The sequence below is a fragment of the Rhamphochromis sp. 'chilingali' genome (genome assembly GCF_963969265.1).
Source record: "Rhamphochromis sp. 'chilingali' genome assembly, chromosome: 1".
Lineage (NCBI taxonomy): Eukaryota > Metazoa > Chordata > Actinopteri > Cichliformes > Cichlidae > Rhamphochromis > Rhamphochromis sp. 'chilingali'.
In genome coordinates this window covers 46,180,975-46,199,857 of record NC_137929.1, presented here as the reverse complement: position 1 = coordinate 46,199,857, position 18,883 = coordinate 46,180,975, and the positions used below count along the sequence as shown (strand labels likewise).

Sequence of the window (18,883 nt, the reverse complement as noted above, 5' to 3'; positions counted from 1 at the left end):
GGTCGCCCAGTCCCAGGACCCTGACAGATACTTCCTCCAGGGCCGAAGTTTTGTCCTACTTTGGGGTTAAATCCCCCCACTTTTGTGGAGCAGTGAGGCAGGCAGAAATTAGCCAAGACACCTGAGATACTGAAGGGATGAGGCTTTAATAACGGTACTGCACATTCAAATACACACTGCATAGGCTGTAGCCCGTTAGAACGCTGCCCCCGTCACCGTCTCTACCCGCGACATTTTTTGCGCTCACAGCGTCTCCTCACGCGCATGCTCACACACACATCACCTACGGTCCTCACAGGACACCCAGCCACAAAAACGCGAGCAAATCCCGCAACAAATGAATATCATCAAACATAGATCAGTTTAAACGTGCTTCACTATATAATGAATTTGCTGTTATTCATACATTTTTGTCATTATAAATTTTACTGCTTGATGTCACAGATGTGAATTCCAGTAAAGATCAGAATAATCCCACATGAAATCGCATTATTATCGCATTACTAAAAACAATATTCTTGTAATATAATAAAAACAGGACTAATTTAGAAATGTCAAACACGTTCATTTATTACACATGAAACAAATAAAACTGTTTCATTTTGTTTTACAAAAATTCCTCTAAAACAGAAATCAAATAAAAGCACATTTGTCTGGCTACATTTTTTGCTGACTGATTTAAGGCAGTTCTCATAAACTTTTTGTCAGTCTTAATTCAGAAACAACAGTCCTTGATACTAAAAGAACCTGTATGGTCTACATATGATAAATTCAACAAAAGAATTATTTGTTGCAATCACACTTCAAATTTGACTTTAATTTGGCCAATAATTTTTTTTTGTCATTTGTGTAGAAAGTTCAATTTGGTCTAAATATTTGGATCAAATTGACAGTCTCAAAAGGTTGATTATGTTCTGGACTTAGCGTTGTCAGTGGGAGAAACGTTTCGTCACAGTGACTTGTTCAGTCTCAGCTGACTGCAGGTTTCCCCAGTCTTATAAACAGTACATTTGAATAATGACTGAAACCAGCCCACTGAAGGAACAATGGACTGGGAGGTCAGTTCCTTGATTATTAATATGCAAATTGTCATGACCAAATTGACAGTAATCAGTAACTAATTACTGATTATTTCCCCTCAAAAGTAATCCCATTACTTGAACTGACTTTTTAAAAACATGATTTACAACCTGAATAGGTGATAAAGCGATAGATCTTTCAGCCCAATTCTACTTTTTCTGCACAATCCATCATACAAAGTGTAATCAAATGAAAAAGTCTCCTTTTAAAACTAGTTTTATTAGTTTTAATATTTTAACTTAATGCATCAAGCAAAAATTAAATTATATGCACCATTCTCTGACTGGAAGAAATTTGTTTAACATTTAAACCTATTTTCTGCACATTCCTGCACATAAAATAAAACAATTTTTGGTGTTTACACTCACTCTTTCAAATAGATGCAAGTAAAACACAGCAGAAAATAAATAAAAAAGTGGGGTAGGCGGATGTTTGCCCTGGTGCAGGTATGCCGCAGTGGTCATGTCAGAGGAAGGATCTGGGAGTTTCTCTTTGAATTTCACATTGCCGTGGCAGCATACTCAGTGCTTGCTCTGAAGATTAGGGGTTTTTTCCCTGTAAAAAGAAATTTTCTTCCCAGACAGTGAGCAGCAGATGCTGATGATTTTGTCACTTTTTACGGAATCAAACTCAAAGTAAGGTCAGTACTTCCACGCATTAAATACTGCACCTCATACTCCTGCACTCGTTATATTATCCATTGTTGATCTGCACACAGTTGCCACGAACGTCGCACTCGCTTATGTCATTGTCATGAGACACTCTCACAAACGCAATGTGAGAGTAACGCAGTAACGCAGCGTGCTTACGGGAAAGTAACAGTAATCTAATGACCTTTTTTGCAGTATTAATGCCTTACTTTACTCGTTACTGCCCATCTCTGTTGTAGACTATTAAGAAATATAATTACAATACAAAGAAAACTATAATCGTAACAGCTTCTACGAAATCAGTTACAACCACTCTAAATTCTTCAGTTTATGAGATTTTGCATTTAAAAATGTGATAAAACTCCTCGTACAGTTTTTCTAGAGTAGATCAGTGTTGGAAAAATTGTATCCATTTCCAGCTCAATAATTAGGCGTGGAATAAGCAAAGAGGTAGGAGCTCTTATTGAATCTATTGTACAACAGCATCTCAGACACAGAAGATTTTTAGTCATATACATTTGCCTGTCTGTACTCTGGGCTTCTTAAATAAAAAGAAACTATGGTTCTCTCACTGCTGTAAAATTAATTGCTTAATAAACAGTTTTGTTTTGTCTTTTAATTTACACAGCCTCCATGACAGCCTTTTTCTTCTTTGTGGTCTTCTTTTGGACATTAACTGTGTTGCTGCTGTTGTTGTTGTTTCTGACACTGCTGGCTCTCTTCATCTGGTACACCACCTTAGCTGCTTCATCAGAAAGAGTCAGCTGTAATAGATGTAAAAAAATTGATAATCTGTGAATAACTATTTTTTACAAACTCATAAACAGACCAATAAACAAAATCTAATATCTTGTTCCAGTGGATCTTGTACTCTTGCACTAATTGCAAAATTTTCGTCTATGGAGAGGTTCAAAAAGTAGCTATAAAAACTTTATTCACTGTGGTTGCTTGAAAGGTGCTGACCATTAAGGGGCTGTGATGGAGTTCAATAAGCTCATTCTCACTCTGAGTTTAGTATTTACTCAAGTTAAAATTTATAGGGTGAGGGCTATATTTTCATATTTACGACTGTTAGAAGTTAGTATTAACTTTGTTGTTGATCTGTTGCAATGTATGTGCAGACAAAAAACAAATAAAAAAAGAAAGATTACGAGTGCACAACATCTGATTAATGTTTCATGAATTCTTGTGCTGCTTGATTGGCAGTTGTATAAAAGTACGATTTTCCAAATCTTTGCCTGCTCAGTCACAGACAAACACAACATCTGACACATGTAAAAATAAAAAAAAAAATGAATACTTCCAAAATGTTCATGCTACATAAACAAAGGGTTTATATAATGATACAACTCACTGTGTGATATTTCATCTAATTGTCTTCATTAAAAAAGTGTATGAATACCTGGGATTCCGTGGTAATGTCCTCACAAATTGTCGTCATGGTTTCCATCCAGTTACCATACATACTCTCTTCCTTTTGGATTGGCCTCCACTTGCTGTAGTTTAGAAAGAGGCACTGTTACTGCCTACAACACAGTAAAGTCACACACACACTTGAACTCTAACCCCTTAAAACCATTCCACTTTCTTCTACTCACTTCAACCGTTAACGTAAAATGATCAGGTGGTGGCTCAGTGGCCCCACAGTACAGGTGAACTGATGGGTCTAGATCCCCCCCATTCAATGTGTACTAAGATCTGCATACATATCTGCTTTGCTATTTATTGTTATAGGGATTTAAAAAATAATAATCTGAATATTTATAAAAGTTTAAATGTCCGGTAGTAATAAAATAGTGACAAGAGATTAAATGCCACACTTGGAAAATATCTTTCCTACAAAGGCAGGCAGCAGTAACTACACAAAAGTAATAAAGTTGAGAATATTTGCATAATTATTCCTCAACATAATGTGTAACACTTTACGTTTGGACTATATAAAAGAATACTAAGGTAAGTTAGTTTGTTTTTAGGAGAACTCGAGCTTCTTTTCTCTGTATGATAAAGTTTAATGACCATTTTATGCACGTGGTGTCTCAAATTTAATTCCTGAAACACTGAGTGGCCAAATGTTGCAGAAAACAGTAGCTATATTATCTGGGATCTATATAGAGTTGTTTTAGCCACTTTCTGTCACTTCTACAAAGTAAACACTTCTTCACATTTCTTATAAATTTTGTGTAAACCATAATAATAAAAATGCTTGTAGTAAAAACAGATTTCGGTCTGGCTTTCATTGACTTAGGTCCAAATTCACCAAATTGACTTTTTACAGGATTCATCACAACAATAGCATGCAGCATACATTATCAGTGCCTTAATAGCTGGCTACTGAATCTCTCATATGTGCATTCATTATTACCTTTTTCTCCATGTATCCTCTACAAGACTCATACCTGACTTGTTGCAGCAGGTCTTGCTGTGCTTTCAGCTGCCTTTGTGCCTCCTGCACTTTACCCTCCATGGTTAAACTGGCACAGAGCTGTGCGCAGTGAACATCGAGCACTGCCATGTTAAGTCTACCTGCAAAAATCCGACTTCAGACAGACAGATAAACAAGATGAAATTAAATATATAAATATATTTTATGATTAACTGGAACACATTTAAGTTAATGATTCTAAAAGTATTTAACACCCAGCTCCAGCTTTTTACCTGCAGGTAGTTGCTGGTCGCTGTTCGGTGATGATGCGAGTGATTCTGTGTTGGTCTCTGGTCTTGAAGCTGAGCTGCATTTGGAATGGAAGCATTCCTTTCTGGAGAAAAACTGGTGAATACAGACCAATATATAACAAAATAGATTAGACTTTGGTTGATTCTATTAAATGCTTTCTGCACTAAAAATGATTTTTAAGCAGTAATAATACAGCAGAGTTGACCTACATTCCATAAAATCTGGTTTTACAGCAAACTGGAAGGTGATCTCCAGACCTTTGGTGACATTCCCAATCTCTCTTACCAGTTTGTGATTGTTTTCATCCTCATATGGAAAATACCTAAAGTGAAAGAGAGAGAAGAGTGAAAATAAAAGAAGGAAACAAAGGAAATTAATATTTTGGATACCACTGCACCACTCTATATTATTATTGTTATTAGACTAACATACAATCGAGTATGTAAAATGTTTATGTGGCAGTGTTTTTACGTTGCCACTCACACTCCATCAGAAGCGAGCAGGGTTGCTTTGACTCCTGTAGCTAGGACGTTATCTTCGGAGACCGATTGAATCTCTCTTGCTACCGTGCCAATGCTGACAATATTTACCTGCGCAAGCCAAGGAGCAAGAGTTACAGTAATATGTTCTTCTTTGTGTTTGCTTGTGTGAATTAATTTGTGTCTATCTCACTCTTCCTCCCGTAGCATCTGCCAGTTTACCAATATCAGCCAGGCGACAGTCTGTCCCTTCAAAAGTCATTACTGATATTATGACTCTGAAAAAGGAAAGAAAGAGATATGTTTTTCACAGAATTAGACAGGTCTTGTGGCTGATGTGCTCAGTTCATGCAGATGTGAAAAGTTCAAAGGTTTGAGCTAGACACTCTGCTGTAGCCAGGTGAGTCTGAATTCTGGAATGCTGTAGAGTACATGTGCAAAGAGTATATAAAAGAGTGTACAAACTGTAGCATGTAGCTGTAAAATGAAGTCTTAGTAGTAAATTCTCCATTTCTACTCCAGAACAAAGCATATGTTTCCAGTTTTTACTTTGTTTATCCCAACAAAGTGACTTTTTTGTGCTGATAAGCTACAAGTCAACTGATTTGCACTGGAGTAAAGGCTCTTAAACTTCACCAGATGTTGACGTCTTTGTTCTGTTCCAGATTCTGGTCATTGTGAACCTCTCCTCACAAGCATTTCTTTTTTTTTTCTTTTTTTTTCCCCACTGTTTTATTTTGACTGACGGTTTTATTTTTACAATCCCAATCAAAAGTTTAAGAATACTTGAAAAATGGCAAAACAAATCATATTTTGCATGGCTGGATCTTAACAAGGTTCCAAGTAGAGCTTCAACATGCAATAAGAAGAAATGGGAGGTTTTTTGAGCATGCATAATTTATTGAAAACAATGCTTAAACTGAAATCAGCTGTTTTACAGCTGATCAAAAGTTTAGGACCACACCTCCAAAAAAAAACAACCCTGTAATTGCCCCCAAAACAGAAATCAGTGGCCGTTTGATGCCTCTGCACAAGCTCCATTGTTAAACTGAAGGAAAAATCACCCCAGACCATTATTGTGTCCCCTCCACTGTGACGCATAGAAAACATCTAAGGTTGGATCTACTTGTCATGCCAGTAACGTTGGAAACCATCAGGACCATCAAGGTTAAAAAAAAATTTCATCAGAGAATAAACTTTATTCCACCTTTCAATGTCCCATGTTTAGTTCTCTCTTGCAAAGTCCACATGGTCAGTTCTGTGGCATTCAAGGAGACGATACCATTGAAGACGTTTTTTGTTTTTGAGGCCCTTCAAACTATATGCTGTCTGATGGTTAGGGGGCTGCAGTTGGCACCAGTAACGGCCTTAATTTGGTTCGGGAATTGTCCAGTGTCTTGACAGACAGCCAATTGGATCCAGTGCTGGTGAAATTGTTTTGGGTCTTCCACTTGACTTTTTTGTTCCATAACCCCCAGGATCATTTAAGAAATTCCAAATGACTGTTTTACTGCGTCCCACCTCAGAGGCGATGGCATGTTCCGAGAGACTCTGCTTATGCAGTTCAACAACCCGACCACGTTCAAAAAGGGACGTTTTTTTGCCTTTGCCATCAGAACATCATGACAGTGTGACTATCTGACAGAAAATGACAATGAACCCACATTTTTGCACAAATTTGGCCTTTTAAAGGCATGCGGTCCTAAACTTTTGATCAGCTGGTATTGAAAATAAAAATCTTTTGCTTTAATTACACAGTCTGCACTTGAATCTGTTCTGTCAGGAACCTTGTTAAGATCCAACCATGCAAAATATGATTTTTTTTGTCATTTTTCAAGTGTTCATAAACTTTTGATCGGGACTGTGTAATTAAAATTAAAACAAATATACTCTGTAAACAGAAAAAAGTAAAAGATTTGAAATGGTAAATGGCCATTTATCTATATTTGTATAGCTCTTTACTTAGTCCCTAAGGACCCCAAAGCGCTTTACACATCCAGTTATCCACCCATTCACACACAGGTGATGGCGGCGGTGGCAGACACTGGCGCCACCGAGCCCTCTGACCACCACCAGTAGGCAACGGGTGAAGTGTCTTGCCCAAGGACACCACGACCGAGACTGTTGGAGCCAGGGCTCGAACCAGCAACCTTCCGATTACAAGGCAAACTCCCAACTCTTGAGTCACGATCGCCTACGATCAATATTTGACAGGAATATCTCTAAATACCACACAATTTCAATACTCGAAGAGGACAGGATGAAGTTTACACTTAAATCTGCAAAACAAACATGATTGTTCACCAGAGACATGGTTAACGCAATTAAACATTGAGCATTTGTCAATGTTTAATTGCGTTAACCATGTCTCTGGTGAGCAATCATTTACCTGCCGCACAAGAGTCTGTAAACTTCATCCTGTCCCTTGACAAATGCTCAACAACTTTGTGCATGCATGTGAGCCCTTACCCCTTCTGTACCGCATCTAGAGCCAGCTGAGTATAGAAATATGGAGTAAAGGCAGAAGGAGTCAGAGAGGGAGCTTCCTCCATCTCTCCCAGTCCGATGTTTGCTTTGCCATCAGTACATAAAATGACCTGTAAATCACAACAGCCGCAAGGTTCTTGTTAATAGTGGTGACAGTCACAGCACTCAGTTGTCCCAATCTGATATCTGACCGCTCATTTACTCACTTTTGACCCGGGGTACCTTGAAGCCATGGCAACGGAGGCTAATGCTGCGGGACCAAGACACGTGGCTCCATGTTCCCTGAGTCTAGAGTCAGAGATGTGGAGAAAACAAAGAGTGTTTCAGACTGTACAGAGCATTCTTCCATGTTTCTAAAACACTTCTAACACTTACTCTTTGACCCTCTGTATTAGGTGGTTGTAGGTCTCAGCGATACAGTGTGGGATGTGGTAAGTCACACCCTTTTCCCATATATGGTCGTAGTCAACTAGCGCCCAATCCCTGAGTGTGATAGGAGCACTAGTACCATCACCATATATTACAACCTGTGAAACCAGCAGAATGTAGTTAGAGTACTCCAGGGGCAGGAGATTTATAAGGTCTTCTTCATTTAATGTCTTCAACATTTAATTCAAATTTTGACAAAAAAACAAATTCTCTGGCAGATGAGGGCAGATTGCTTCTCCCTTCTGTCTGCTGAAGAGCCATCTTCTACAGAGCATGACAGTTCATCATGGTAAACAGGAAGTCCTCTTGTTTTTGTGGGCCAGGCTACATAACTGTCAATTATGCAAGGTCCAAAGGGGACAAAAACAGGAAAACATTTAAAATTCTCTCATGTAGTGATAAATAAGGGATTCAATGGACTTTATAAGTCTGGTTCTATGAACAAGGACGTCTTATGATCTGCTCCACTGATTTTTCTATTTTACAACATTGAGGTAAAACTGGAGCAATGTACTTAGTTATAGCAACATAGAGGAATGCAATTAAATATTCATTATATCTTGAGTGACACGATTATATATTCATATAGATTAAAATTGGCCAAAAAAAACCCCAAAACCATAGGAAAGACAATAAAGGGCTTTTCTATTCTATTCTACTCAAAAAATGAGAAAGATTGCATGGAAGTAAAAAAAAAATGTAACAGTAGAGTAAAAGGTAAAAAAAAAAAATTTAGTTTTTGTTGTCGTTGTTTTAAGGTAGACAGCAAAATACCTAAAGCTTTAGCATCCCCACTCCTGATAAGGACCCCAGGTTCAGTCTGAATCAACCATAATGATTTGTTCTCATTGTGATTTCTGGAGTCCAAAGACATAATGAATACTAAACACCTTTTACAATCTTTTACCACATGTTAGTTGGATGGGATAACACTTATATTTGTATTTAAATGTTCACAAAAAAGAAAGATTCAAAAAAGCAGCATACAAGAATCAGTGTTAAAATTAATACTACTACTACTACCGCTACATCTCCTACCTCATCGTTAAATGTCACCAGAGCCACCCTCCGATGAGGGGACCGTTGCTTTATGGTGAATAGTGCCCTGTAGAGGGCATCCTGCATACCCTGTGAAGACATACCAAAACAGCACAAACTTTAAAACAAAATGATTATGTTAATGCAGCTCAGCCAATCAAACCACAACAAATTATCCTCTCACCTCTAGTCTGGATACGTATGTTACAGAGCCATTGCTTGATGGAACCTAAAGCAGAGCAAACATGATAAGACTGAACATTTCAAATGGAGTTTTATTGTGATTTAATTAACCTACAATCATGTGGAAAAGAGGTTTCAACTGTGGAAAACTGAATGTCTCTTTACTGCTACTACAGGTATTCAGAAGGTAAGTAGCAGCCAGGTGCTGCTAATTAATTACACTTGTTTAACTGATAACAAGTGAGTGTAGGCACCTCGATGACAGCAGACATTTTGGTATTTAGCTATATGTTACCACAATGCCACAATCTTTTTAAGAGTGGATGTCCCAGTAAGTCCACCCGAAGAACAGATTGTGCAGTGCTTACATAAACTGCAAGAAACTTGAGAGGTGCATCTCAGACTGAGTTAGCATGTTAAATGTAAAAAATCTTGACAGTGCCATTAGAAAAAGACTGAACAAGTACGGCTTGTTTGGAAGGATTGCCAGAAGAAACCCTTTTCTCTCTCTCTCTCTGTCTAAAATAAATAAAGAAATAAAAAGTAAATAATCTTGCATCTGAGCAAAACACAAAACTTGACAGAGACAAGACTGCACAGACGAGATCAAAGTGGGAGGTTTGGCCACAATGTAGAGTGAAACCCAAACACAGCATATCATCATAAACACCTATATTGTGTGGATGCTGATTGCAGCTACAGGACCTGGGCACCTTGTTGTCATTGAGTCAACCAACAACTCCTCTGCATACCATTCTTTATTTTAGAATCAAATGTAAGCCCATCTGTCCGACAGCTAAAGCTTTGTCCAAATTATATCATACAACAGGACAAGAACACACAAAATCTACAACTGAATGTCTAAAAAAGAAAAGAATCCAGATGATCCAATTCAGAGTCCAGACCTCAAACTCACTGAAACGCTGTGGCACGTCCTGTTCTGTGGCAGGACCTTAACAGAGCTGTCCATAAATGGATGCCTGCAAAACTCAATCAACTAAAGCAACACACTTAAATGAGAGTGGAATAATATTCTTCACTGAGGACTTGACGACTGATAAAATCATACAGAAATGCATTTACTTCAAGTTATTTTATGCTCAAGGCGATCCTACAAGCTTTTGAATCATGCAAGAACTCTTTTTGCAACCACAAGGGTAGCCTCCAGCTTTTGATAAACAATGACTGTAGGAATTTTACCCGCAGTGTGTTTGAATAATGCAATCCACACACCTCTGTAGTAACGCTCATGCTGCCAGAAGTGTCCACGCAGAAAACAACTAGCGTGTCCTCTAAGTTCTGATAGTCGTCTTCACTCTGTCTGGGCAGGTAAAGGTCATCACTGCGCACACCGGCTCGCTGGCCAATGCACAAAGCAGCTAAACTTTCGTCTACGCTGTTTTCATATCCACAGAACTCACATCGCCAAACCTGCACAAGAAGAAGAGGATTTGCTTTTGTTTGTTTCAACTACCTTTGTCCAGTGGAAACCAGTTAATCAATTGGTTGAATCCAAAGAAATAAAAAATTCGGCAATTAAATTACCACTCACGTTCTTCTGTAACGAACTGAGACATGACAAAGCAGCACTACATTTCCCACAAATCACTGGCCTTTGAAAAGTCTCCATGCCTGAGTCTGATAAGCAAAGAAAGAAAAGAGATTAATAAAATCCCCAAAAATCTTGGAAGGAAGTGTGTTTGCATGTGTGTGCCCCCTGACCTTGACTAGTGTCAACCAGTTTTCCAACATTGAGTGAGACAACGTTGACGTTGGCCTTCAACCTGGTTAATCCTTCCAGCTTGTCAACTGATGAAACGCAAAAAGGAAATGAGAGAGAGAGAAAGATTAAATATCAAATATAAAACATAAGGAAAGACTGGCAAATCAAACTCACGTCTGGGAGGAACAGGAGGAGGGAGGGAGGGAGGAGCAGACGGAGGCTCGAAGGAGGAATTGTTGTAAAGAGGAAGAGAAGTAGGCCGAGGTTTCCTCAGTCGACGAGGGGGCAGCGGTGGAGGAACCTCATCTGAAGTAACAAGGAAACACTGAATAAATAGCCTACAAAAGCAAAACGTATCAAGTGACACGTTCTCTAGGACATGCAGAGTCCAGGCTATGGCTTTATTACCTCACTGCAGTCATTATCTGATGTGCATATGTGAGATCCTTTTAAAATCTTCTTTCAAAACTTGTCTTAAAACATTAAAGGTCTATCAGAATAAAACTTCCACCAACCCATGGACCTAAAGGAAATGGCTACAGCTGATCCGATCAAAGATTGTGAAAATTAACAGCTGATTTTGTCTCTTTAAATTTTGAGTTGTAAATTTAAAATTCACTCTCCTTAAAAACAAGCAAACAAACAAAAAAATATTACATTAGTCAGGTGGTCACACTTGCCCTTTAGTTTAGTTATCACATTTCTACTCTGTATTGTTTATTCCTTGTATACTAACTGTCAGCTATATATTAGCATGAATGTCAGGCCTTTTTAGGAAACCCAGGAGCTTTTTAATCAGCTGACCGTAATCTTACTAATTTCAGTACTATCTCCTTTATCTTTAAATGAACAAACAGAAACAGAAGCCATGATTTATTCCTGTTGGTGTAAGGCAAAAATAGTACATTCTGGATAGCATCTGACATGCAGCGGCTTCATTTTTTTCTGCATGAAAATGAGCTTAACACCTCTGGTTGATATACAGCCACAAACCATGACAGAGCCTCCACCCTGTCTTACAGATTTTAAATTAGAATCTAAATCAGAAATACTTTATTAATCCCGAAGGAAATTATAGGTTACAGCAGGCAGCACGCTAATGGCGCATGCACACTTACAAAGGAGCCCTCTGACCAAACTTTACACAAACATCACATTGGGAAGACATGTCAGAGAGGTAGGCTGATAGGAAAAAACAACACAATTCATAACATGAGGTGAGAGGAAGAGGGGAAAAAAACTCCACTCAGACTGAGCTGCTAATGGGAGAAGAGGTTGAGAACAGAAAAAAACACCCCAGCACAAAAGGCCTGTATGTCTGTCAATACACCGTAGAAACACAAGACAAGAAACACTCAGTGTTGTACCTCATCCATACCTATTGATGTAAATTTGAACCAAAAAGTTTAAACTTCATGCTGCTGATTTTCAGTCTGGTGAAGTAGAGGGGACCTTTTCCCCAATCGAATCATATAATGTTGGTTCCCTTACCTAACCAAAGACTAAGTGAAGGTGAAACTAAACTGGGAGTGAAATCAGAATTAATCCTAGAAGTAATGCAACATGAAGTCTGAAAACAATCCAAAGTAATAATGTCTTAATGCATGCTCAATAATCCAGACAAGGAAATCCCAGAAAGTTTATTCTGTTCGCCTCAACATTTCTTCACTGATCCAAGTGACTGCATCCATCTCAGATGATGAGATGGAACCACATAAACCGTCACAAAATGATCTGAACCTAGCACCACTAACAATAGGCCGTGGCCTCGATTTGGCAGTCGTCAATATGCAAATTGTTATCAGTGGCCATCACATGGGGAATGGCTGCGACCACACTGGACCATAAGAACCACATAAACCATTGCAAAACAATCCGAACCATTGACAGTCATGTGACATCAATGCCAAAAAGTCATAAAAGCGTTCACTGTGAGACCTAATATCCATCTATCTAGCTGCAAATATGAAAGCTGTTTTATAATAAATGCTGTCTTTTTGTTAGATTTTTCTGATTGAACTTCAACCAACAACATTTTAAGGCCTGAGGAACTCAGAAAAAATTCTACAGGCCATCTGTCACCATCCATCCATTCTGTTGTGCTTATCCAACCATTTACTATCTATCTGCAGAACAAATAATACAAATCTTGATTTTTGTTTTTATGATCTGCGTTAATACTTGTTAATACTTGATATGTGGAATATTTACTTTATTTCTTACATTAATTTCACTGAAATTGATTTGTGTTGGTGAGAAATTCAATTTTACTGGCAATGGGGGTGGAGCCAAACTGATTTGGACTGATTTTTTAGTTTTATCAGCATTAACTGTCACACTCTTCAAACATCTTGATAATTAGAGCTATCTGACATCTTTTTCTCTGTGTGGACTTTCCCTTGTTGAACCTCTATCTTTACATCTCCTACACAGTTCGTCTCTTTGTCTGTCTTGCATTTGCAAGCATGCCCACACACACACACACACGCACGCACACACATTACTACTTAATATGCTTTCCTGTTATTTCACTGCAATGCTCTTGAGAATTTAATCAACGCTCTGGCCAGAAAAAAGCAACGGTTCATCACCATCAGCGTCATGAGAGCTGCATGCTTGTGCACATTTTTTGCAAGTGCATGAGTGAGAAAATTACCTGCTTGTTGTTTTACTGGCACTATGTTGTCATACTCGGGCCCCATAGGAAAAACGCCTATAGTTGGAGGAAAAACCCTTCGTTATAACAGGTTTAAGCAGTTATGCACGCTCTCTTCCTTTTTGGTGGCACTTAATACAAACAGACGCAGACTGTTCTGCAACTCAGGGTCAAAGATGTCAACATTTCACCGGCTTAATGTACTTGAAAGGTTCTAATTATAGCAAGCATGAGCATTATTTGTCACATTGGCAAAGATTCACTTTAAGAAACTCACCTGGTCCATCTGGACTCCAGTTGCAAACAACATGGCTGCAAGCAAACTCCATCTGCAACACACAGATATTTATTTAAATTGATTGCGACACCATTTAAAAGACCCACAATCTCTTTGGGTTTTTATCTTTAAGAGACAAATGAATCAGATAATGGGGACAAAGAAAGCGAGAAAAGCTGACATATCAGCTTCATGACTATGGTAGACGAGCTTCCTGGCATTGTCAGTGCGTTGTCACCACAGCAGCTGTTCCTTTGGTTTGGTTATTTTTCTTGTTAACAGGTGCCTCAGTAAAACACTTCCTGTTATAAGAACAGGGAAGAAATGAGAAAACATGAGAAGTAATGGCTTCTTAAATATGAAGGAATAAAAGTTGCATTTTTCTTCAGGTTTGGTTTGTTTGGTTGAAGTATGGCTGCAGACACTGAAACTAGAGAACAGAGCCAATGCCATTGAGGTCAACGTGAAGGAAATGACAGGGTTTAAAGTTCTGAGAACTGTTAAATTATTAACCAGATTTAGATTGTTTTTAATCAGAGCATGGTGGCAGTCACAGAGCAGGCTACAGACTAATGAGTGTTAAAGGGGTCAAACCACAATCTCACACCCCCAACCAAAACCCCCAAACAGCTCTAATGTGACTCCAAAATTATCTCAAAAGCCTATAAAATAAAAACCTACACATTATTTTAAAACAAAAAACTCAAAAAGCGCCTAACGTGCATGTGTTTGGACTGTGGGAGGAGGAAGGAGCACCTGAAGGAAACCAACGAGAAGCCGCAGAGAAAACATGCAAGCTCCACACAGAAAGGCTTCCTGTGAGCCGACAGCCAAACCGCTGCACCGCCCTGCCCTGATATGACTGCACTATCCTGCTGCTGATTAACACGATGCCTTGAGAAATGTGAGGTTTTTGACGTGTACTTTAGTGACCAGCTAAATTTTTTCTACGTGGACCTTAACTAAAGCAAAAAGGAAAAACTAAGGATGACTCTGTGGATACTCAGAGTGATTGGTCAGATAAATATGGTCATTTATGTTTTCAGACAAATTTTTTGAGAACATTTCCTTCTTTCTTGTTTCACAATAAAAATGTGCGCAATTTCTATTTTTTTTATCATTAAAAGTTCATGATCCTTAGATTGTGCACCCCATGTTACACCCAGAAAATGAAAATGACGACGTCAGTCAGTTTATTTTCAAAAGTTTCTTTGGAAAAGTTTAAAAAGGAAAGTTTTGTAAGACTTAAAGGTAAAAACTGTTTTTAGTGTATAGCAGCTGCTAGCCATACTGTTGTTGTGTCTCAGCACATGTAGAGTCGAAATTCACATTTTTCTGTGTTCTTCATATTCTTCAGCTCTATGTTGTGAACTGTTTTGAACCATGTTTCCTCCAAATTTATTCACGAAGCAGACGTTCAGTTTATCAAGACAGCAGCTATCTGCACTGATGACAACCAGAAATCCTCATCTAAGCATGAATTCCCCTTAGAGTAGAATTATTATTTTTTAATTAAAGCTGCTTTATATTAAAGGTGTCTTTTTTTATGTCTGTTTTTTTTTTTTTTTTTTGCTTTTTTCAGATGGAACTTTAACCAGGTACATTTTAAGAGCAGAGGGACTCAAAAAGATTCTGAAAGGAAAGGTTTTTACTGTGTCATGGTGAGCTTATAGTCCATGATCATCAAAAAAAAACTGAAGGTAAGCTTAGGTATCATTTTTAAGAGCAAGATTTGCTCTCAAAAAAAGATTCAAACGTAAGTAATCTAAAACGAACCTGTTGAAATCTCCCAATTCTTTGAATCTTTGGGCTGAAGGAAGGACAATACTCGGTGTATCAATGCTCAATCAACAATCATTTATTTCCATACAATTCAACAGTCAGAGCATTACAACGTCCGGACGGGAGAGATGCTACCAGAGGGTCAGGCACATGTCTCCAAATGGTGACGGGTTGCTCAGCTTTTTATAGTCTCTAGTGGCCCCCAGCTAGTCGTAAAAGCCAAAACATCACATTTTTTTCTCTGTTACAGCGCCTAAGTTATGACCTCGGCAGTTGTTTCTCTGCTTTCTGTAAGGTGGGGGTGTGGAATGTGGTCTATCTATCTCCCCTGTCTTTAGACACAGAGTCTCCTGCTTACAACCTTCTCTTCATGATTCAACAATTAAGCATGTCAAGAAAACAGTGTAACACATTCCCAGCAGATCAAGGATACAGAGTGATGCACATTTATCTAATGAACTAATATGTGAATATGTTCTGTTAACTCAAAAGTATAATGAGAACTACACTACATACAGCTCACACACTCTATATTAAAGGGTATAATGTGATCTACAGCAGTATTCTAATTCAACTACTTTGATTACATATATAAGGTAACATATAATAACAGAATAATCTAATAAACCACACAAGCTTTACTTTAAAAAAGAAATTGTGCATTTTGCTATGAATTACTCTAAAAACATTTCTCACCATCACAGAGATTTAAAGGGTTTTTTATTTTTTAGATTGTAGGTAGAAAATCCTGAAGATCTCTGGAGCATTTTGTTCGAGTTTTCGCTGAAAGCCATTTTGAAACAAGAGCGGGCTGAACCACAACATTAGCTCTACTCATGCAAACTCATTGCTTCAAAAAAAAGTCACATCAACCCAAGAGGGTCGAGCTACACTTATTTTGAGCTTGCTATAATTAAAGGAAGATAACGTAAGCAACAACTTAAAATAACACACCAAAGTCTGACCCTTTTCTCCACTTTATACAAGCTTTGTTTTACAAGTACTCCTGACTCAGAAAGTCAAGAATGCACAGCAAGTAAGACAGGGTTTTCTCTGTTCCTGTGACACACACACAGCAAATTAAATACAAAAGACAGAGGTCGGCACCTCTGTGCTGCTCAGTATGAAGGCAAAAAGTACTAATGAGTCAACATAAGCAAATTCTCTCACTTAAATTACTTAAGGAGCTTATTTGCATTTTCACACAGCAAGTTGGGCATGCCCAGGATATCATTTCCTTATTTTTGCTTCCCTAAACCTCACAACATCGGTTATGCTCAGAGGTTATCAGCTCTCTAAATCACTCCAGGTTGCTCTATAAATAGGTCGATCTTGGCAACCGGGACCAAACAAGTTGAGCTGCATACTTCACACATGTGCAGCAGAGTTTCTGCAGCTTTTGCAGGTTAGTTTCAAGGTTTGCATCAGTTGGGTACCTGAACTACTTTCTAGCCTTTCATAAAAAGGGCCTCTGGTGGGATACACCTGTCACCCAGTTTAATTCAGTAAAGCTGCTAAACTGCATCTGAATGAAGAAGAAAGGTGATTTGAGAAACTTTGAATGTTGTATGATTATTTGTGCTGGACAGGGTGGTCTAAGTATTGCAGAAACTGCTAATCTGCTGGTATTTTACTGCACAGTGATCTCTGTGGTTTACAGAGAATACTCTGAAAGGGAAAATGTAAAGTGAGCAGCAGTTCTCTGGGCCTTGTTGATGTCAGAGGTCAGGGAAGAATGACCAGAGACAATGGTACCTCAAATAAACACTCATTACAACCAAAGTATGCAGAAGAGCATTTCTGAATTAACAAGGAACCTTGAAGCAGGTTTAATTCAATGTTATTTATATAGCGCCAAAAACAGACAATAAGACATTGGAAAAATGTTGCCTAGTCTGATGAGTCTTGATTTCTGTGGCAAAATTCAAATGGCAGTCAAAAGTTGGTGTTACATGAACATGGATGCACAGATCGATGCATTGTATTAATACTTCCATCTGGTGGTGCTGGTATAAGTCAAGTCAAGTCAAGTCAAGTTTATTTATAGAGCACATTTAAAAACAACCAAGGCTGACCAAAGTGCTGTACAGTAAATACAGATAAAAATACAATAGAACACAATTTCGTAATAACACCTCGCTGATAAAAATAAAATAAAAATATATAAAACAAATAAATTAAACCTTTCTAAAAGCCAATGAAAAGAGGTGAGTTTTAAGAGCGGTTTTAAAAGTTTCTAGGCTTTTGGAGAGTCTGACGTGAGGAGGTAAACTGTTCCACAGTCTGGGTGCAGCCACAGCAAACGCCCTCTCTCCCTTTGTCTTTAATTTATACCTGGGAACATCTAAAAGCATCAGGTCGGCTGACCTCAAAGATCTCCTGGGGCGATAAGTACTAAGGAGTTCTGACAGGTAAGAAGGTGCAGTGCCATTTAAAACCTTAAAAGCCAGCAATAAGATTTTAAAATCAATCCTAAAGGCAACTGGGAGCCAGTGGAGAGAGCAGAGAACCGGAGTGATGTGGTCTCTTTTTTTTGAACCGGTCAACAGGCGAGCGGCAGCGTTCTGCACCAGTTGAAGGCATAATGGCATTAGGCACATTTGGGCCCCAAGTGAGCATCATTTAAAAACCACAGCCTGCATCAGTGTTATTCCTGGCCATGACTTGCCTTTTCAAGTCAATTGTATTTTATTTATATAACACCAAATCACAACTACACTTGCCTAAAGGTGCAAGGTGCAGAATAATACACCATGTCACAAAGATCAGGATAATCTCAAGCTGGTTTCTTGAAGATTACAGTGCGTTCATTGCACCCAAGAGGCCTCCAAAGTCACCATATGTGAGAACAGTAGAGCACCTTTGAGATGTAGTGGAACAGGAGATTCACATCATAGATTCATGAAGATTCCAGCATCTTCATGAATCTGTGCCATGAACAATTATCTGTTTTCCTAAACGACAAATTAATCTCATCTGTTGTATCAGTTAGTAAATTAATTCTTTATACTTGTACATAGATTCAATTTTGAAAAGTGGATAAAGCAGGTGCATATCACGTTTGGAAACTTTAGTCCAAAACATTTAATCAAAAGTTAGCTAAATTAAAAATACACGACTCACTCCTGAAAATAAAAGCTGTAACAATTTATCGTGGATACACACACACACAAGAAGAAAAGAAATACCTTTGCAGCGGTCTGAGTGCAGCGGTGTCGCTCAAACTGAAAGCGTTTCATGAAGCATGTTTCTAATATGTGTGAGAGTGTGGGCGTGTTCAAAGTCTAAACAGCAACACTTTGTGCATGTGTGTCAGGAAGTCGGTGCAGAGCTGGGTTTCTTTGTTTTGTTTTTTTCTTTGATACAGTGTGAAACGAAGTTTGAAAGGAAGCAAGGAAGACAAGAAAAAGACTTTATCTGCACGT

The 18,883-nt window shown here is 38.4% G+C and overlaps 1 protein-coding gene across 1 annotated transcript; it reads right to left on the bottom strand.

The window, feature by feature from the left end:
* Positions 1-569: 569 nt before the first annotated feature.
* Positions 570-18,697, bottom strand: LOC308406311 (circularly permutated Ras protein 1; the record flags this gene model as incomplete). The annotated part of the gene is made up of 19 exons (XM_080897246.1): positions 570-2,494; positions 3,133-3,226; positions 4,127-4,267; positions 4,386-4,497; positions 4,614-4,726; positions 4,888-4,994; positions 5,077-5,161; positions 7,353-7,480; positions 7,577-7,658; positions 7,746-7,897; positions 8,838-8,927; positions 9,022-9,066; positions 10,254-10,451; positions 10,573-10,658; positions 10,743-10,829; positions 10,918-11,049; positions 13,400-13,456; positions 13,677-13,728; positions 18,647-18,697. 19 exons carry the CDS (start codon positions 18,695-18,697, stop codon positions 2,351-2,353), a joined length of 1,956 nt encoding a protein of 651 aa, XP_080753372.1. The 3' UTR covers positions 570-2,350.
* Between the last annotated feature and the right edge of the window lie 186 nt (positions 18,698-18,883).